General features: G+C 37.7%; 1 protein-coding gene across 2 annotated transcripts in view; it reads left to right on the top strand.

Annotated features, from left to right (window-relative positions):
* Positions 1-22,545, top strand: part of AMMECR1 (AMMECR nuclear protein 1) — a 102,370-nt gene that overhangs the window by 55,074 nt on the left and 24,751 nt on the right. For both annotated transcript variants that reach the window (XM_054839408.1, XM_054839409.1), the window contains exon 3: positions 4,632-4,742. In XM_054839408.1, coding sequence (XP_054695383.1) covers positions 4,632-4,742 — 111 coding nt within the window. The remainder of the gene's footprint in view (positions 1-4,631; positions 4,743-22,545) is intronic.

Below are 22,545 nucleotides of genomic sequence, written 5' to 3'. Positions count from 1 at the left end.
CATCAGTTAGCAGGGACGCTGCTTTCTGTGATTCTGGATAAGGCTGGTGTTGCTTGTGCAAGGGATTGCAGTGTACTGCTAAAATGATAAACTTTAACTTCTCTCTCTCCAGATGCTTCTAATTTGAAACAGTATTATGTGAGGGTTTAGATAAGATTGAGTAAGCTTTATGTTAAAAAATATAAATGTTAAAATTTCTAGAATTTAGGAACAATAGCTCATTCCCTTGGTAAAACAAAAAGGAAAACACTGCCATTGCAACTTTGCTTGTTTAGAGTACTTTCTGGGCATGTTGCAGCTTGGAATCCTCAGAGCTGAAGTGGAAGCACTCTGGTCTTACAAAGGGACGAGCCTGCTGACTTTGAAAAGTGTCTGATCCTACAGCCCTGGGTGTCAAGTAACATTAGGGCTGCAGAGAGTTTCTTCCCTTCTCCGGTTATAAAGGATGGTAGGTTAAAATACTGTAATTAAAATGTCTGTCTAAATATCATTTTACCTCTCGGTTCATCAAGTTTAATCCTTTTCACTTCAAAGTCCTACAAGTTTTTTTATTACTTGGAAGACTTCACGTGAAACCAGAAAAGTTCTCACTTATCTTTTATAAAAGTAGAGAAACATTCTTGATCCGTTACCCTTCCTTTCCCCTATTCTTCTCACCTTCCTCCCCTTTTCCTCCTTATCTGTACCAAAGAATTGAAACTTTTCATGCTGCTTTTGATGGTACCAGAAAAAGCCCAATGTATTCACACTTTTTGCATTCTCCTCCACACCCCAACTTAAAGAAACCCTTCACTTTTTTATTAAATGTACTGATAAATAAAAGGCAGCTTGTATCCAGTGCTGCTTTATATTAAAAGAGGATATTTATAACAGTGATTTCTACATGATGTCAATGTAAGTTATTGGCATGCTGACTCTTACTCTGATAGCTGACTGATTACTAAAATAGCTCGTTCGCTTTTGCTTTCAGTCTAAATATTTTCAGTAACATACAGCAAGCAAGTCTAGATGATTTTGATTGTAAAATATTAATAAATATGCTTAGGGCACTGGTAAGCATGGTGTATAAGGGACTATTTTGATACTTTCAATGTTTATATAGGTTTATACCTTGTGACTTTCATGTGAAGTGCTCCAGTTCTCCAGAAGTTGTAACAGATTAATGCTCAAGTGAAGTACAGGGCTGTCCTAGTTTCTTCATTAATGAAAATAGTGTAATAGTAGCTGAAGTGACACATGGGGCAGAACTCTGATCGGGTGACCCATGTTCCTGTGCTTCAGCCACACATTTTCTGGCTAGCCTTTAAGGTCAGCATTTAGGGTGTTGGATACATGCCTGTATTTCAGTAGTCTGTCAAGGAGACAGCAATTGTGTATAAGAAAGCAATATTAGTTTAAACTCTGACTGTGTTGCAAGTGTCTAATTCAGTTTTGCAACTGAAAGTAGCGAAAACTAGTATATGATCAGGTGTTTTTTGTGGAGTAGTGCCTGACAACCTCTATAGCAAATAACTGAATCAGTTGTCTGCTGTTTAGTTTGGAGCTAGGCAAGACTTTTTCAATAAATAGTAAATTAGGCAATGCCTGGGTGGAAAGTTTATAGTCTTCAGGTCGCTTGTGTATTTGCTGTGGCACCTGTAAATAGTTTTAGATGGAAATATTTTTTTTTAGTGGCTGACTAAAAGAAAGAGAACTACTTGAAGCTGATTGTTGGAGCCCTCCCAGGGAAGCGGAACAACCAAAAAACCAGCTTTCATTCTAGATTAAGAGGGGTCCAGAATCAGAAAGGTGAACACGCTCCACCCCAATTTGCTGTCCCACTCTTATGGGATATGTGGATTCAGACTTCTTTAGGCAAAAAGACAACCTGGATCTCCAGCAGGCGATACATATCCTTGCTGTACGTCATTGGATAGAAGGGACTCCTAGCATCACATCTGCTGCCTCTTCTGCTTTTAACTGAAGATTTTTCTCTTCTGTTTTCTTTCAAGTGCCTTGAGGTGGAGATTTTCATTTTACATCTAACAATGTGTTGCTCAAAAAAATCCTCCTTTTTATTTTAAGAACAACAGATAACAGATGAGAATAAGATTTTTTTTTTTCAAGTTGAAAATGTACATATTTACTTAGCTGTTCTTGACAGTGCTATCTGTGGAGTTTGGCACTTAGCCTCAGATCTCAGATTTGCAGTTATGTTAGATGGATGTATTTTTGTGGGTTATTCCTGGCTTTAAAATGCGAGAAAAGCATTGTAGGTTTGGAGAAAATAGGCAAACAGCTGAAACCAAGGATGCCAATTAAAAAAAAGAACATCGCTAGAAAGAAACAAATTCTTTTTTCTGCATAGCTTGTCTAGGTTCTATGAGCAGGTTTTCTATTGTCTTTTGTTTAGTGTAAGACTAGAAATGCTCTGTAACATTTTGAATGGCAGACTTGGACTTTATATTTTGCTCTGAGGCTTAATCCTAAAATGTAGCAGTCAGTGTTTCTAGTTCAGAGATGGAAGCGTTAATGCAGGTGTGAGACTCTGCTCCGTAATTCTGGTACAGTTCTGGATGCTGGTGTTCAAGAAGGCAAATTTAAACTGGAAGAAGGTGCAGAGAAGAGCTGTGATGGTCAGAATGGTAAGATCCCCTTTGAGAGGAAACTGAACACAACCCATTTAGCTCAGCAAAGTGAAGTCTGAAGAGACTTATGAATTCTTTCTATAAATACTTTAGGGAATAATAACCAGGAAGGGGAGAGAACTATTTAAACTGAAGGACAATGTTGGCACAAGAATAGGTCCAAGCTGACTGGGAAAACATTTCAACAGGAAATCGGAACTTTTCCAGAGGTTCTGAACTTCAGTGAGGTTTTGAGACAACCTTCTAATTTTTCATTTTGGAGGTTTTGTCCCCGTTATTTCTAGTAATTTTTAAGATGGGGAATGTGGATCATTTATAAACAGAATTATATAATATAATTATTCCTTATGACAGCAGGAGTCCCGAAGGTCTCTTTCAGCCTTATTTCTTGAATCTTAAGAGTTAGAATCCTCTTGGGTCACTGACTGCTCTGAACCTTTGGTCCATATTACACTTTGAAGACATCTGTGATGGTAATTAAGGAAAGTAATTCTGTTCAGTTTGCTTATATCTTCTGATATACAACATGCTGATATGTTTAGTGGCTCGTGGGGGAATACAGAAGTTGAAAGGTTGGAAAAACATCTTTAATCAGATTTGGTGATGTATAGCATGTATGGCTACCAGTGGTGGTTCGTTTACCCAATGGATAGAGGTTCAAATTTAGTCCGAACTCTGTTTATACTGCTACTACCACTAGTACAAAAATACATGTGTATAACCTTTACTTTCTCTGTTCGTACTCATTGATAAGGATCTTCAAAGCATAGCAAATGTTTCAGTAATCTATTTGACATTCAGTGATGGTCTCTGGACCTTCTCTTCTATTGTGCTTTTAAAGCAGCAGTAATGCTGCATCCTAGAAGGAATTCTGTTTTGACAAGAAAGTAAATGTGTATATGTTTCCCTGAATTATAGCTCTTCACTAAGTGTATTACAGCTAATAAATCTCATAATCCAAAGGTAAAGGTCAAGAGAATAATCCTGAACTCCAGTTTGAGTCTTATTCAGGCTTGTTTCTGTGCAAGGAGAGAAGGTGTCTTCAGTGCCATTGCGATCTAATAATTTTGTTGATAGCATTTAGGGGAACCGGGATACCTTTCTTGAAAATGCTAGTAAATTGTATATGTTGTGGGGTTTTTTTCTCTATACGTCCCTGTTCATCTCAGGATTAGAAATCTTTGTTAAGAGTTGAGAGGACTGGGTATCCAGGAGCCATGGGCACTCCCTTGAGAAGTTCATGATTGTGTAGTTTTCTGTTGCTTGTGTATTAATGCAATGCTCTAGAACTGCAAGGAAAACTTTGGTCCCAAAAAGTTGTATGATTTGTCTCTTTGTTAACTTAAAGTATAGATTGGTACAAAGTTGTTTGACAGTAGAAGTATTTCTTTGTAACTGTCACATTCATATAATTGAGACATGTTCAATTTACTAGAGATTTTGCTCCACTCCTGGTCATTTTTGAGATTCTTAAATACTAACTTGGGATTCATGGAGAAAATATCCTTTCCTCAGGCACTTCTTTAAGTTTGGAGAGTATTCCTAAATTTTCTTGTCTTCCAAGGATTTCTGGTAGTTTCTTGCCAGCAGTGTTAAGGACCAAAGTCGTCGTGTTCAGATGGAGGGGTGGCTAGTGTGAGAGGGGTATTTTTCCCTTCTGTAAAGGGCTCCTTATGTATGGATGTCTAAGGTGAGGCTTTTCCCATTCGCGGGAGAAAGCTATCGGTAACAATGAGGGACACTGAGCATATTGTATCTGTTACAAGTTTCATTCTGTCCATTAACTATTCTAGTAATCTTTTCCGTTATATCATGTGAGCAACATGTCTAGAACAGGCAAAAGAATTGCAAAGGACGTTTCTAAATGCTATGGCCTGCTCAGATACAGTTGTTTTAGAGATTTGGCCCCCTGTTGCCCAAAATGGAAGGGCACTGTTGCTGAAATTCCACGCTGACTGTCAATATTGCTTCTGTGATCATGTCTTTTTTTCTTCCCTAAAACAGCCCACTGTTTGTAACGTGGAAGATTGGTCGAGATAAACGATTGCGTGGATGCATAGGTACTTTTTCTGCCATGAACCTGCATTCAGGACTCAGGGAGTACACACTTACTAGGTAAGATTTTGTTTTCTGTAGCCTTGACCTTACGTATTTAAATAGCCTACTGAGGAGATGATAGGTGTGCTTTGGTTTGATTTGGGTTTTTTGGCTGTGTCACTATACTGATCAATGAAAACTTGTATCTCCTTTTGATGCTAAGTGTATTGCCTGGTTATTTTGACTACTGGTGTCAGGAGGCTATAGTTTCGGTTAAAAACCATAACTTGACCTCTTTTTTTTATTGGTCTGGAAAACTGCTCTCCAGTAGCTTATTGTAACTGACTGTTACAGTATTTTTTCCAGTGTTCAGACAAATTTTAACCTTAATAGTTAATGTCAGGGCAGAAGACCAGAAAGTCAGATTTGGGGATTATCCTATTCACGCTTCTAAACCAGCAGGTATTCTCACCTCTTCTCCATCAGGTGCTTCCAATCAGCTGCAGTTAATTTAATGCTACAAATTTCCATTACATGTTACTCTTCAGATACATCCCAGCCCCTGAGTGGGAAGCTTCTGGATGAGGGAGGTAAGTGATGATAATCCTTCACTCCCTGGCAGCATAATCCTTCATTTTTTGATCTACACCTAAATTCATTCACCTTAATATTGTTCCATTTCCTTTGCATAGAGTGAAAACTAATAAGTTTATCACTAGAGCTAGTAGCAAGCTTTCTACTTGTTTTTTCTACGAGTTTTCTGAAGTTTATTTTCTAAAGAATCAATGGAATTTTGTTCCACTTGGTTACAATAGACTGTTTATAGTGCTTTAAAATAGAAACTACATTCTGGCATGTGTAGACCTCTAAAATTATCATCACTTAAAGTAATTGGTGCCTCCACTTTAGATTTGAGGCTTTCCTCCAGTGCAGGATCTTCCTCTTTGCTGTTAAAATGCCTTGTCAATCCCAGTGTTAAGTAGTATTAAAATGAGACATGTTCTTTCCTACATGTCTCACTAGTTTGTTGCAAGCTGAAGTTCATCTCATGTTTCTCTCTGCTCAGCTTGAAGAAATCAACTGCTCATCTCCTGGAGTCCTTACACACTTCTGAAAGACCTAGTTACCTTTATTGCATTGGTTTTATTTATTGTGTGGTCTGGAATGTTTCTGGCTGTGTCCTTTAAAACCTCAGCAATCAAAACAGTCAATGAGAAGAAGCTTATAATAAAATTCAAAGCAATTTTTCTGTTGAAGGTTAAAAGCCTCAAAATCTTAACCATTAGTGAGCCAGACTGGAGGAAAAACAACTTGCCCCCTGCACTGGGGAGTGTTTCATTCAAGTGTACACTTTACAGGTCCTGATTGAGAACAATGAGCTTGTACAGAAAATTACCCCCTACGACTAGGAAGAAGGTGATAGCCAAAAAAGTAGTCTTTGTTGCCCATAGATTTTTTCCATTCTTACAACTCAGATAGCACTGTACTCTTGCATACCTTTAAAAAAGCTTATAAGATTCCTGTCACTGCATTCAAACTCTGAATGCTGAAGTCACAATATATGAAAAATGATGCAAATTAAAGGGAACTGAAATATTTTCAGTGCGGTATTTAAGCGACGGCCACGTGCTGTGGAAGTTTGTACTAGGCTATTCAGAGAATAGTTCAGTAATTTTCAAGAGGAGAGAAATGAAACTACATACCAACCTATTTTTCAAAAATCTTTGTGAGATCATCAGTTGGTTTTTTTTTTAAATATATATTTAGTGGCATATTGTATTTTATTACCTTTTATGGGGACCCTTTTTCATGTCTATGGCAACAAAAATATTTTCTGTTGTTTTAAAAATTAAAAAAAATAACAAACAAAAAAATCACCCAAACTTTCAGATATGACCATTGAAGTGTAAAGTTCATTTCTGAATGTATGAAAAAGTTATTCCCGTCTATCAATCATTATTTAAAAAAGGAAGTAGAGGGTTACCTGTGATCAGTTTGCTTCATGGTGTTAGACTTTTCAACTACAGAGCTTCCAGAGGAGAGCGTTTGAGGAATTACAGAAGCACCTTTGAAACATCTATGAACTTTCAGAGTTTGGAGCTCCACAGACCTCCCTAGGAGGAATCAGAGGCTTGGACATTATAGCTTGATCCAGCAGTATGCAGGCAATAGGCTCCTGCAGAAGATACGACAGTTCCTGAAAGAGGAAAAAACTTCTTCAGGGAAGGCAAAAATTAATCAACAAAGTAGGTAGAATGAGAATGGGCTCTCCACTTCAGAAAGTGGAACTTGACCAGATTTTTCAGTTGAGGATACAGGCAGATATTCTTTATTTTACTTTGACACTGGGAGGCACTTTTCTTCAGTTATTCTGAAGATACAAGCATGGATAAACAGAACCAGGTTGTTCGTCTGGTTCATTCTTATCTTTTTCAGCACCTTCTGTGGAATTGTGGCCCAACTTTCAGTGAGTGAAATGGTGCAGAACAACAGCTGTTCTTAAATGTCCTGGTGCTTAGCGATCAAAATATCCTCCATTTCCTTCATGCATGATTTTATTACAAATATGCTGAGTAGCGCTTAGGATCATGATAAATCAATTTTTCCTTAATTCTTGTAGTGATCTCTAGTTGTATACTGTATACAATGTGTAGCATATACATCTCTATCTGCATACAGTAGTGTAGTTTCTTCCAAATAGCATAATGATAGTTCATCTAGGAATCTGAAGTGAACAATTTCTTTTGTGGGACACCTGCACCCCCCACTTGAAAACTACCTTTTTGGGGTCTGTAAACAAAAATGATGATGATGTGTGACCGAGTGAGTTTCTCTTCCCCTTTTTGAGCTCTGTAGGTTGTTATGCTGGTATTGCCAGTATGTTCTAAACAGGAAATTTATGTAGAATGATTCATCATTAATTGGATGCATCTGCCTAAGTCGTGAGGAGGGATGAGAATACCCATAGTTAAAAATGCTAGTACTGTATTCCTAATAAAATCTACATGTTCAAATTCCATTTTCTCTGCAGTTATAGCAGTGAAACACAGGGGAAAGGAAGCTTATTATTAAAGTCTTCTGCAGAACTTTATGAAACAATGGATTCAGATTTAGTGATTTTTATGTAATTTTACTGGGAGGTTAGTTGGATAAAAATCTATCTTTGTCCAAAGTGTTTTACAGTATTGAATATTGTATATTAGGAAATAAGCTTATTATGGGCAAAATAGTCCTTTAGACTGTATGTGTTAATTGAATATCCCACCTGAATGCATAAAACCAAACCAATCCAGATTATGAAAAATACCTTGTGTTTTACAGCTCCTTCAAGAAAATACACTGAACTTGGAAGCAGGTTACCACAGAATTTCATAACAGGTTGATAAATTACTTTTTCATGTATTCTGTTCAGCAGTTAAGACAGGTTTTGGCATTGAAGTTTTAAACTCCTGCTCTCTTACACCTGAGATACTGAATGAAATGGTTTCATTTATTTGTTTTAGTTCAGTTTTTCTACCCATTTCATATAATTTCAAGTGATATTTTACGCCTAGTGGATATAGCAAATGTAGGTGTATAAATTAAACATTGGTTTGTCCTGTCAAGGCTAGAATATGTATCTGGGGAGGGAAATGGCAGAGAACAGGCAGATAAGGGGAGACGTTACATGACAAAGCCTTCTGTCATAGGAGGAAGCAGTGAAGAAAAATTGGAGGACTCCAAGCCTTAAGTGGATTACCATAGTGGCTGAAAACAGGATTTAAATTTTGAAATAATATGTAACCCACCCTCCTTAACTAGCATAGGCCTGTCTCTACTGACTATATGATGTAATCAGTCTTTCTGTTGTGTGTTCTACTTACCACTCCACCTGAGAGAAATCTGACTGCTGTCAGACATTCAGCCTAGATATGGTTCATCAAGGAATGAAAACAAAGAGGGAAACTTGGGACGAGGAGCACAAGATTGAAGGAAATGAAACCTGCAACCCAACTTTCTCATAACTGAATTCGAGTGTAGATTCCGTATGAGGATTTGGCTACCAGTGGCATCAACTACTGCTCTGTATTTGTCAGCAATTTCAAGAGTCTTAGTCCTTGTTGCTGCCATATTGCCTGCCTGCTCTCTGTGAAAAACATTGACCCGTTCCTCCTGTTCCACACAGTAAAGTTAACCGCAAGACTACAGGGTGGCAAACTTAGATAAGGGGTAAAACTGAAACATATTAAATGACTGATCACGTTAATATTGATGTTGGTCTTATTTACTAAGGACTAGAGGCAAGTATTTGTGCAGACGGGCAGCTTCCCTCTTGTGTTTAGCTGAGGTTACCACTCTGTTTAATTCCTGTTACTTTTTACTAATCATAGACTTGTTCAGCCTTCCCTGTAATCAGCCCCTACAACTCAGTACTAACTTCCCAAAGCCTTTACTATCAGGCAGTGTTGCTATGGGTGTAGACAGTCCTTGCCCTTGATCCAGGGCAAAGCATACTCAAGTATCTGACTGCAATTTTTGAACCGCAGAGTTGCAAGGAATATCTGTGGGTTTGACATTTATTGTGACCTTCGCTGTTCACACAAGTCATAGTCTGAATTAATTCCTGCAAATAGCATTTCATGTAATATTTCAGAGCACATTGTTGCTTCTGTGTGCCCACTTTGCAGGCTGTCTTATTTTGTGGCTTTGATTTCTAGTTGACCAGCTTTTTAATTCTGTTACTACTCTGCATCTGGTGGCCACCAGTGAAAAAGGCCTGGTAATTGTGAGATGAAGCTTATGCTATCACTTTCACAATTAAACCCTGCAGAGAGCAATGTATACTCTTGACAGCATGAACTCACCAGTGTTAGGCTATTCTTGTATGTTTAACATAGTCTTTAAAGCCAGGAAGCATCATGTTGTTTCCTTTCCATTTGTACATTTCTGTGAAAAGCAGCTGTGATACTGGAATTTCTAGCATCTGCTGGCGGCCTCTGAGCTCTCAAGGTGAGAAGAGGTGCTTGGGGAGATCTGTGATAACACGGTTCTGTGTCCAGATGAGTGGACAGACCACCAGCGTGTCCCACTGAGCATGTGAGAAGCCAGAGGCAATAGCCATCTGGAATGTGTAACTCCTAACTCCCACTTATCCCTCACAACCCCAGTTAGTTGCTAAGTTTTTAGTGGGGGTTCAACTTATAAAATCCACTAAGCTTTATTATGAAAAGTGCTGTACGTGCTGTCAAAGCCTTTGGAGCCAATAAGGCTGCAGGCAGCCGGAGCTCTTTAGATGATCACGACATGTCTTTCACCTACTCCGTCATATATCCCTTCACTGAGTGACAAGGTTCTGCCCAAGAGAGTCTGCAGTGAGGAGGGATTTCGGAGCATCCTCTGTTCCTGGGGAGGTAGGAAGTGGGGCACTGAACTGACACTTAAAATAGTGTACTGAGTGTTTTTCCCTCAGCCCAAGGCGAGGTCTCTCTGGCCCTAAGGAAGATTTAAGCACGCTGAAGAAGTTGCAGGACCGCTTCTCTGCTAATTTGTGCTGCAGACCCCATTGAAAGATTGGTAGTTGAGGATGTTGCCACGACATGGACATCTTCCAGTGACCAGTCTAAGGCAGATCCTGCTTGTCATGTAGTCAGCAGCAGAGTGAGTGTTTTAAATGATGTTCAGCACTCTGTAGCAATCTCCAGTCACTAAAACTCCTTAGCAAAAGAAAGAGGCGTCTAAGCCAAAGCATGTTTGAAAGAGATTTGAGAATACGTAAGCACTATAACCTTGTAACGCTATTGCTCTGAAGGGAGGAAGGAGTAGCTGTTGCAGAGAAGGCAGGAATGGGCCTGAGGAAACAACAGGCCATATCAAGGCAATAGATGAATTTACACCAGTTTTTACTAGACTTATTTTAAACTATATTCTGTCATGACTCGGAGGTAAAGTGCGAGGGCTAAAGATACGCCATATCTTTAAGGTTTTTTGTTTTGTGGCCACAGGATTTGTGAGCTGCCCCGGCTGCCAAAATACAGAATAGTTGAGATGCTGCTGTTCTGTTTGGTGCTTTTCCTCTTCTGGAAATTCTAGGTCTGCTGGCCTGTGCTGCACCTGATTTACCTTTGCGTATAAATAATTTACAAAGGTAGCTGCAATTTGCACTTTTGCTAATGGGCTTAAATGAGTTCCGTTTTTTTTTGTCCTCAACAGTTGTCATATCTGGGCCACGTGCTGTTTCTCTCCTCCCAAGCAAAGTACAGTGCAGGAAAGGAGGAGGGGGGATTCTATTGCAAATGAGTGCACTTCAGTTAAAATCAGTAATGGGGGGCAGAAATATTGAAGGTAAGTTCTGTCAAGCACAGTTAGACATCATATTTGTTAGAAAATGGATCCTTTAAGTTTCTCAAATTGGTGACTGAAAGCAATTTAATAAGGTTGTTCTAGTTTATAACTGAGGTGGGATGTATAGAGATGTAATCTCTTTTGTTGGGCTGATGCAGTCACATAAAATTAGGTAAGCTTTTAGCATACAAGCCTTTCTGTAAGTTGTTAGGAAAACCTTTTTAAGAAGGCAAATTAATCTTAAATGCAATAGAAGCCTGTTTGAGTTTTGGTTTTGGGTTTTTTTTTTTTTTAAATACTTTGGTTTGTCCTTTAATTTACATTTCTGTTCCCTTCTCCTGATTATCTTTTGAAGTTATAACTTTACACGTGAGATGTACAGGGCTTCCATTGGTATTCTGGACATTTAATTATAGTCTTAGTAAAGATAAAGGTACGTTGTGTTAACGTTAATATTTTATTATAATCTTTATAGGAATTGCAGCTGACTTAATAGAATTGTCTTAAACTCTAAGTTAGAACTGAGCCAAAGTATTTAAAGGCAGTTCTAATTTGTAAAGCAAAGTTTACTGCTGAAGATACATAGATATGTATATATTTATCATAGAAGGTTTTGGGTTTGAAGAGACCTTATATGGTGGTGTTGACCTCCAGAGATATTATTAATAATCTTAGAACTCCCTTTTTGTTTTCCAAAATGCTTCTTGTAAAATACAAAATTAGGTATTAGCACCTTGATCTTTAAATGATGCTTGATTACCTGTAATGAAACTGAGGCAAAATTATTTTAACACATAGATATTTTTTACAGGCTCATTTGTTTTGCCTGCTATGTCATCTGTATAGAGATGAGACTTTACTGAAACTTGGAGCTGTTCCTATGTCTAAATTCATCTAAGCCGAAAAAACCTTGTTGCTGAACTATTGTAGGCATTAATTTTACAAATAACACCACGTTAATTTGGGTAAATCCTCAGATCTGTTATAGTGGAATATAACTGTTTAGTAGTAAAATGGATTGTGATGTAAACTCGCAATACCAGAAACTCTAAATGAAGTATACAAATTTGAATTTGTTGAGCCAGGCTTAGTTACTCTATGCAAGTCGATTCAGTAAGTAGGTCTGTAATGATTTTGTGCACACAGTGCCAGGTCGTTATTTCAGGGAACTGTTGCTTAACAGAACTGTCTACTGCCTTTCCTCAGAGGGCAAAGCTAAATACCATGCTGGCTCCAGAAGTGGAAAAAACCCGAACTTTTGCTTTAATGATGGGTTAAATGCTTCTCCTTATTTCATTATGAAATGAAAATAAAATAATGTTGTTTAGGAGGGAGAAGGAGCATGCCCTAGTAAACGTATGTTTCTTGCACATCATGTGTGTTGGGGATGTAGTAATTCTGTCTTAATTTTTTTTATTTTAAAAAAAAAGACACTGGCTTTGTAATTGTTGGTCTCTTTTTCCTGAGAAAAACCTTGCTAGACCCTCGGACCTAATGGTAGATGATAGTCTGTTTCCTTAGCAACACTTCCTGAAAGAAAGCAAAGGAAAACACTACAAATGGAAGGACAGTCCTTAGATTATTATTTTTATGAAAGAAGTGCATAACAATGTCCTACCGAAGCTTTTTAAATAGATCCAGGGTTATCAAATATTGATAACCATTTTACCATTTTGCTGGGAAAACTGAATTATAGAATATGAATTCTTTGGCACAGGGGAATGCATTACTGCATTTGGTGGAATAAACTTACTCTCTGAATTGCCTGTTTATGAAAGGTAACTGCAGATCTAGGAAAAATGGAATTTTAGAATTCAAAATGATAACAAAATGGCTCTATCTGTGTTAAGTGGCTCAATGAACTTTGGAGGGGGTTTTGCTGAGACTGTCATGAGTCTAAGGTCTCAGCTGTTGAATTTGGTGTAACTAAGGAAACTGTCCAGAATTAAAATACTTATTTCATCATCTTATGTTAAAAAACATTCATTAAAAATTGGGAGTTTCAAAAATATGCTTCTCATAAAATGCATGCTTTGAAAAAGCCACAATCAAGCAAAATAACCTGCATTAGATGATGCAACTTGTGATATTTTGAATAAATCAGATATTCCTGAAATTTGATTGAATGTGAATGAGTAACTGGGGACTTCTAGCAGTTACTCAGACTTTCCAGATGGGTTTCAGGGAGGAACCATGTCATTTGTGACTCGAGTCTTTCCCACGATGCTCTTGCATCTCCTGTGCTTCCCACACAGTCTCCTTCTATTATGCTAAGAGAATGGTGCACACCCTGTTAAGTTCAAAGACAGAGCTCTACTTGAGTTGAAACACTAGTTTGGTTGAAAGTCAGATTTGTATTTGTCTTTGGATATTACTTGACATAAGGATTTGGGAGGGAGGGTGGAGTCAGGGGAACCAGCCGCCCTGGTTTTCCTAGCAAAGCTCTGCATTGCCATAACTCTTACTTTTCCATTAGTACTATGGATAGTTGTTGGTACTCCATGGGTTTTGGTCAACTTTTTCATCTTTTTATATGATACTCTTAAAGGGAACGTCTTCAAAATGTTTCCTAAAAATCTTTTAGGATGGAATTTACTGTTATTTGACACTTTCAGTGACTTGTTGATTATTATTTTGTAAGCACTAGAAAGACATACTGGGTTATGGGCCAGTGCTGAAGAGTACAAGATAGGACTGTGTGCTCACACAGCAGAGATGGGCATTGATGAAGTGTCTCTCAGAGCGCTTGCGTTTTAAAGGTTTTGTGCGTTTGGAAACTCTTAGCTAGGAGAGAATGGAAGAATTTGGCATAGAAGTTACCTGCTTTGGGACCAGTTTCTCTCTCTGGCTGTTCTCAGCTTAGCAGTGGGTGTTTATTTTTAAAATAGAGTAACGGACGTTTCCCACAACTTTATTGCTGAGGGGGTGGAGGGGATCTGAAGAAAACTTCCCACTGCACACCCTGGCCAGTGCTTACATTTGCTAAATATGAGAAGGATGTTAACACAGTTTGTCCGTCACTTCCAAAGACGCTGGAAATTGAGGTGCAGCAGTGGTATATTAGATTAAAAGCTTTGTTTGGTTCAAGGAGCTATTTTTTTTGTGAAATCTACTGTTTTAATACAAATTATCAGGGATTAAGTGAGGTCAAAGGAAAAAGAATTGTCTCTTATGCTTATAAGCTGTTAAAATCTTCAAACTCTGCAGCTTTGTGTGGGAGGCACTGTGGGAAAGGAGTCTCAATTAAAGTTTTCAGTCTGTCAGCACCTCCTCCGTTTAGGTGTTTTCTGATGCTTCCTTTTAAGACTGTATAAAGAAGAAATAGCACGAACTGGGAGGAGGGAACCAGGCTCCAAAAGCCCTCATTACCTCTGTTCACTTTAACACAAGGATATTAAAGCTTTTGAAACTGAATTTACCATTTTCCATAGGCCAGAGTGATGAGAATTAAAATGCTCTTATAACCTGTAGCAGAATTTTCTAGTATCTTTAAATAGTACCCACAGATACCTGTTTCTAAAAATCATTCCTGTTGACACCAGGAAGAGAGAAGTTGTGTTCTTTACAGAGCTGTACAGCTGAGATGATAGAAAAGCTCTTGGAATGAGAAATAGCATATCCGCCTCTGGTGGGACATAAGCAGCCATATAAAATGGTGAAGAATGTCTGCAAACATCTAAGCCTTACCCACTCCAGATTCTGAAGTAGTCCAAAAGTCTTCTAGGCCCAGCTCATGTAATGTATGTATTTATGCACATGTGATCAGGGAAGCTGACCTGTCTTGGATTTCATCATTTACGAATGACTGAAGCTTCATTATTTATTTGATGCATTCTAGGAGGGAATATATATTTACTTGAAACTAGCAGTTATTTTTTTCTAACATGTAATATTAAGGACAAAAGCACTCCAGGTTTGTTTCTTCCCTTTGAATTGTTGATGCATTTTTCAAATTCTGCCACTTAACAGCTGTACTCCATAAAAGTGTATGGAGTGATATATACATTCCATCCAAGTGTATATTGGTGATAGCCTTTATTTTAGAAACAGAAATTGAATGTCCTTCGATTTCTTAGCTATGTGAATGACAATGTATTGATACAGTTTACAAAACATCTAATGCTGTGAAAGTATGTAAATAAATGGTTCCTTAGAAATATTTTTTGGATCCATATCAAATATTTCTAACATCACAGATTCCTACTTTTATGTGAATTTTCAAAACTTTTAATTAAAACTTTTCTAAATATAGTTGTAATTAACACACAGAGAATAGCTTTTTGACCATAGTGGAGAATAGCTTTTTTTGGCCATCAATACCAATTTCAGTAGGACTTACAACACTGAATTCTTAAAGCAAGGATATTGGGTGAGGGGAATGGTGACGTGTTTTAAATACAGCATGCAGGCTACAAAGTCTGTTAGCTCACACGTTTAAATTTAGGTTTGCTGTTCCAATGCAATATTATTATTATTTTTTTTTCTTCTTAGTGCAGATTACTTGTAATAAAGGGTCAATAGTCAGGCAAGCAATCTCTCAGACTGGAGTACAGTAAGTAACTCCCACAAGAACTTAGGGAACTTGTACAGATGTTCAGGAGTGCACTGAGGAGCCTGAGCACAGCTCTTGGGAACGTCCCCATCTGTCATACACTGCAACCCCAGCTTCATTGAAAAGGGCAATTACTAACAGTTGTGTAGGTCAGTATATGAAATCAGGTATATCAAACTTTTACCAGCAAGGAAATGTGACTTTGTTGAAGTGAATAATGTTACGCTTTTTTATCCTTGCTGAATTTTTCAGTTGAGTAAATTTTATTTAGTTTGAATGTGGTTTGATTTGACAGGGGAAAAGAAGAAAAGCTCTGTTTTGAACAGTACAACTTTTTGGTACTTCTAGTTCAAGTAATTTTAATGACTTAGGCTTCTGTAATACCGCAAACTGAAACAGGTCCCACGCTACCTGTAACATGCTGTTAATTCGCCACTTCAGATACCGCCCTAATTGCTAGTAACTTTTTCAGTGTTTTATTCATAAACAAAAGCCAGATTAGAAATACATTCACACTGGTACATTCAGTTTTTCTCCGTTTAGAAAACTATTCATTTTTTCTCTGTGAGAAAAGTTGCTAAAGCGAATGATTTAGAATGAAAATTTATTTAGTATATAATAAAAAGTTTAAGTAATTCTTTTTCTTCAAATATTGGCTTATATCCCATTCAACTGAAGTATCAATGTAAAGCCAAAAACGATTAAAGCCAAAATACATTCTGACTCAACTGTATGAAGGTTGAAAGAGATTTGAATGTTTGCATTAAAAAAATAATTCAGTGTGCATATGTATATTTTTAACAGCTTCAGTTTGTATGGAAGACAGTTAAAAGAGCTGCTTCTGCTGTCTCTAGGCCAGGTACTTCCAGATGCTATTTGTTAAAGCCCCACAGATAGCATGTTGGTTTTGCCATCAAGAAAAAGTGCTTGTTATTTTTATGAACACAGAGAAAGGAAAGGTGAAATGCAATTCTAAAATAACTGACAGGTCGTTGCAACCTCAGCCCTCTGACAGGGCATCGCTGCTTTTCACCAGAAATATTTTTACGTGTTCTGTCAAGAAATTGATGCTGGTTTTGTCTCTGTTCCCAGAAGCTTCTACACAATTTGCAAGCTGGTTAGATGGCCCGTTCTCATCTGTGCTGAGGATGCATTCTGCAGTTTGCTCACTTAGCTACAGAGAGGCTTTTTTTCCTTTGACCTAGACTGCTAATCCCTCATTGCAAAGAGCAGCAGCTGGGCTTTGTCTGGGGAGGCCTCTGCGCTGCAGGCAGCCTCATTCGTTAGAGCAGCCCCCTCTTTGTGTGTGCTGCTTTTTCAATTACTGAAAGGGTGACTTTCTGTTTTCTTGCTCAGAAAACCCTCTTCAGGTTTGTGGAACTCTATAATATGTGACTTTTTTTTTTTATTATTATTATTCTTTCAAACATGTAGGTTTCCAAGAGCTGTTACATACAGTTTCACAAAACTCTCTGTTTTACTAAAGCGTTCCTGACATTCTGGAGATGAAACATTTTTTTAGTTGCTTTTTAGAAAGGTGATGAAACCTGTTTCCGTTTAAATATTAAACACTTTAGATAGATGTGTTGAATTGTAGCTCTAATGGATATAATTACAAATAAACCAATTTATTTTTTTGTGTTTCCACGTTGTATCCTCATTTAACATTGAATGTCTTGGTATAATTCTGTAAGTTAAACACATGGAGCAATGTACGATGTTAGTGGTAGTTGAAAGTGAAGTTAACACAAGAACACAACAGACAGTCATTCACTGTTTTAGGCTTTACTCCAGTGAACAGTAAAACTCCTACTACCTTCAAAGGGAGAAGAATTCTTCTTTAAGAAGATACGCTGTAAAATATTTAATTAGTAAGCACAAATTTCACATTTCGGTTAATCTCATGGTCAAACATTCATGTTTATACTTTCATGTTTTGTAATAATCTTTATTCTGTAGCTGAGCAGAATTTTCAAATATATGGAATGCTGTTGAGTTAAATGCATTCCTTGAATACTTAAGTTATAGTTTTTCAGGCTATAGACAGACGTAGCTTAACCTGAACCTTTCTCCTCCTCTTCATTTCAGAACTTCCTTTTCATTCCACTTCAGCTGTTTTTATATTTGCTACTCAAAACCTGGTTTAGAGTGGAAAACATATACAGAGCGACAGCTGGCAGACTTGGAACTGAATGTGCTGTTTAGCTGAGCTTGCAAAGGTTCTGTTGCTTGGGCATCTTGACCTTAGATACAGGGATTTGCAAATGCCCCGTCCGGTCGCTTCTGCAAGCTGAGTAAGTTGCAGGTGGCACTGAATGTGCCACCCTGCGTAGGGAGAATTGTGACAGAAAACTAGAGGGAATAAAGGGACGAAATGGTGACCTGCTCTCATGAGAGAGAAGTGCCAGAGTTGCTAAACAGAGGATAAAAAGGTGGCACACAGAGAACTTGTGTGTAGGTGATCATCAAGGGAAGGAAATGCAGGAAGCAAAGCTTCCAGCTGTGTAGAATGTGTTTATGTATCTAAAACATACTCTATTTTTTAATTGGTGATTTGTAAAGGTATCGAACAATCGTAGCTTAATCTGTTAATGAGATTCATGTATGAAGTAAAAACTTACGCACAAAATTAACAGAAAAAAATGTTGAGAAGCCTTGTTTGTTGCCTTAAATAAGGAATTAAGTTTCATCCTGATGCAGTGATTCTCACGTCTGTATTCTGGATGGCTTCGTGATAGCAGGAGTAAGTGTCTAGAAACCAAAATTCCCATGAAACAAGGAGTGGCTATTTCTTTCCCTGAGCTCTTGTTACATACGACATGCCACAAGGGATTCATCTTGTGCCTGTCTTTTTTTTTTTTTTTCTTTTTTTTCACTATATTTATAAAAACACTGAGAATCAGTAAGATGCCATGAGCTCATATACCAACCTTTACACTGACAGCACTCAAGTTTGTGTCACTTTGCAGCTATACTCGCAGGCTGTGTAAGACATTGCACTTAGAGAAAAAGCAGCTGGTTTAACCATAATCCAAGTTGAGCAGTGATATTGATGGAACGCAGATCTTGGGGAAACAAGCCAGGATATTATTCAGTGCCCTGTGTTACGAGTGGTCATACTCCAGTCTGCAGGATGGTGTAGGACTTACACACTTGTTCAAGAATTTCAAGACTGGATTCTGTCACCTTTGATTTATCAGACTATATTCATCAATACCTTTGTATTTCAAGAGTATTTTATTGTCTTTTATGAAACATTTAATGTAACACCTCACATAAGTGAATATGATCTTTTTCCTTCTCAATTACGCTACTGCATATTCTACCATGCCTTTTGCTTACCTTATTCTTAACCTGATTATGTATATTTAATTTGTCCATCATTGCTGTTTGAAAGTCCTGACCATAAAACATAGTTTCCGTATCTGTGACAAACAGTATCAAAACTGAGTTTAATTGTAAAATTCCATCTTTGGCATTTACTGTGTTGGTTGTTTTTAAACTGAATCATATTGACAACTAACAAAAATTCAACAGCATCATATTTTTAGATAAAAATAGAGTTTATAGTATTTCTGGTGACAAAGGGAATATTGAGAAAATCAAGTACTCTTTTGTTCCAGACTTTCAACAGTATAATAAAAAGAAACCCTTTTTACAAGCTGCAGGAAATCGAACATGTAAATGTTCAAATTATATTCATGTATTTATATATCTCTGCATTGCTGAGGCGTTTAGGAACATTTTTCCATATGTGCTTAAGATGAGGCTTTTTAAAGTTCATAAAGAATTAAAAATATTTCATGTTAACTTGTACTTTTCTCAAATTATGACTTGAATGCATCTTTAGAGGGGAGTAATATTTTGTGACTTGATTAAATGTGGGTTGAATTCAGCAATAGTGGCCTTAAAAATTTTTGTCTTGACTTCAGTATCTGTTTTGGGGTAAAGTGGTGATCTTAGGTCAATATTGGGAGACTTGCTGGAGATGTAAAGAATTCTAGAGACTTCTTTTTATGTTCCTAGGGATTGGAGTGGTTAGCATTGCTCAAGTTGTATGGTTCTAAATGTAATTGAGCAGTTCATTTTTGTTAATTATCTAAACTTTGCCATCTGCTGGAGAGCCTTTTAGTGACATTATAATTTAGTCCAGTTGGAGCTCAATTAGAGTTTCCTGACTACTCTGTCATATGTTCACCAAACAAAAACCTACACACCAAGCCCTGGTCAGTTTTGTTACTCAATTTTTAAATAAGCATCTGGAGTGACTGAGACAAGCTTACTGTGTTATGGTGTGAGGTTGGTTTAAGTGCCGTGGATTTGCTTTTTAGGTATCAAACCAGGCCATTTCCATGGCAATTGACACCTTTCAGCTTCCTGAACGCTTGCATGAGTATGACACCAAAATTGTCACACCTTTTTGAATTCCATTGTCCTCATTTATCCCAGCATGATGATAGATGCAGGGAGGGGTGAGGGACAATACGGGAAAAGGCAGAAAAGCTGCCACCTACGAAGAAACTGCTGCATACAGCTGCTTTACCTTATGTTCCCCTGCAGTCGGAAAATATTGTTCAAGGTCCATGCTGAGCAATTCAGAGTACAGACAACTGGTTTGCATGGCTATTCCGAACTGGCTTTGTTCTGTTCCAGAAGTATGGAGTGTATGGAACGTAGCAGTCACAGCTTTTTGCGCTACACCTGGGCAAATACACAGGAATGGCACGTGTTGTCTTGCAATTTGCTGTAAGCTGTACTTCTTGCTTACTAACCTGTCACGTGAAGACTTTGCATTTAGCATACCTTTGTGATAGCATACCTCTCAACTATTACTGAAGCTCTGCTACATCGTAAAGTTAGGTTAATTTAAGATTTTTTTTTAGTGTAATAGAGCATATAGTATAGTAATGCAAAATCATGTCCCTATGCCCTGCAGGATTTAAACAGTATGAGAGAAATGCAGGCTCTTGAACTGGTTTGCTCTTTCTTCACATTCAAGGAGAAAAGTCCTTTAGAACCACAAAAGCAATATAGTGTAAGATTTCTGGCTTCAGGAAACAGTAAGGAAGTTGAAGCCATAGAAACTTGACTCTGATTAATGTAATCAGGACACTACAATATGACTTTGTGGATTTTTTTATTTCTGACTGCATTATATTTTCTGATGGGAGCAGATTGTAGGAGCTGCAACTTTTGTGATCATGTTTTTCCACTTAAAGACCATAACAGCCCGTACACAGAATTTTCCTAAACTTTAAGGACCTCTCCATATAAGCCTTCATTGTTTCCTTGATACATGATAGCAGTAAGAAAGAGAAATGAATTTCAGACATTATGTCCTCACAGTGTAACATTATTGTGACATAATTATGAACTGGGTTTATTTGGAAGAATCTAGAGCGTGATGGAATATTTCTCTGGGTAATTGTCACAGCAGTAAGAAAAAAACATTTTTTTTTCCTTCTAAAAAGCTGTGTTTAAATTTATGGAAGCCTTAGCTTTTCAGCTTCCGTGGTTATGAGCTTTCTTTTCTTACAAGAAATTTTGTAATGGTGTGTAAGAGAGGATTTGGTTGTTTTCATCTGGTATGTATGTCAGACTGACAGACCCAGCTGAAGAACCAACAGTAGTTAAACCTCCAGGAGTTGCAGACAGTGGTTGTTACGCAGGTGCTCGTTAGCTCCATGTCTTAACACATTGACTGCAGATTCACCGAAAAGCATCCCACACCATGGTAGTCATTCCATGTGTGCATGTACCATGAGTCAAGATAGCCGGAGTAGGAAATTGAGATAAAAATAAGGATTTGTCTGGCAATTTTAATTACCCCTAGAAAAAAAAACAACAAGGTCCCAGAACCTTATCAGCAATACCAGTATGGTTTGCTTTTTAATTGTGTGTAAGGGTGGCACAATACATGCACAAAAATACTGTTAAGAATATAATTGAAGCCATTAAATCATTTTTCACTTGTGACTACAGTCAAAAGCGAGCTCTGTATGTAATAAAGAATTTTTTTAAGATTTCAGTAACCCTTTGCCTACATGCTGTGATGCCTTAGTGACTATTGTATTCCCTGCTATCTAATGGAACTGCTTCTGCACAAATGGAAAATCAATGAGTTCATATAGCACGAGGAACGAGTGGTGAAAAATACTTCGTGTACAACTGAAATAAGCAATGGTGGGGAAACAGTTGAGTGCAGTATATCCTGATTGTCTCTGCTCAGGTTTCAAAATGCCTGAATTATTCTCCCCCCCCCCCCCCCCCATGTGTTAGACTGATATTGAAGTTAATATTTTTAGAAATATATCTTCTAAGAATTTCCAGTTCAATGATGAAGTGTTGACAAAAATCTCTAATTTACAGCCCTGAATACCTACCACTTTTAATACAGCTTTTGTTAACTTCACCTGTGTTACAATTTCTTTTTTTTCTAGCGTTCTTGAAAGTAGTCCCATGAAATGGGCCTTGTTAAGGTTTTGCTGGGTTCTGTCATCACCAGCAACAGCCACTTCTGTTTTGTCCCAGACTGTGAACTGCTTTGACATGGTGTTTTGGGTTTGTGGCTGGTACTGCACTAGTATTAACCCACGCCAGGGCTGGACATCTCTGTGTACGATGGCGTCCTGAGTGGGAAGACGTGATTCACCCCCGCTCTGTTCGGCAGGAGGCTGCAGCATTAATTCGGAACCTTGCCATTTTCTTTTCTTTCTTTTAAAGCATGTCTTGGATGAATAATTTTGCCAGCCAGCAAGTTTAGGTGTCTTGACTTTAGCAAACTCCTAAAGATGAAGTTTTTAGATCTTTTGACATCTGAATTTGAAAAAAAAAGAAAAAAAAGCTTTGAAATGTAGTTGTTCTTGTCTCTGTCACTGCTTTCTGAGTGGGAGAGGAGCTCAGGAAACTACTGAAGTGAGCAACTCATGGTTTTTCTTTGGTAGCTGATTGTTCTTTTGCCCAGAGGTTCTTTTCTTCCTTCTCACTCAACAATTTGAAACTGGTAAT

Source organism: Grus americana, chromosome 12 (assembly GCF_028858705.1).
Source record: "Grus americana isolate bGruAme1 chromosome 12, bGruAme1.mat, whole genome shotgun sequence".
Taxonomy (NCBI): domain Eukaryota; kingdom Metazoa; phylum Chordata; class Aves; order Gruiformes; family Gruidae; genus Grus; species Grus americana.
This window is presented reverse-complemented; position numbering and strand designations above follow the sequence as displayed.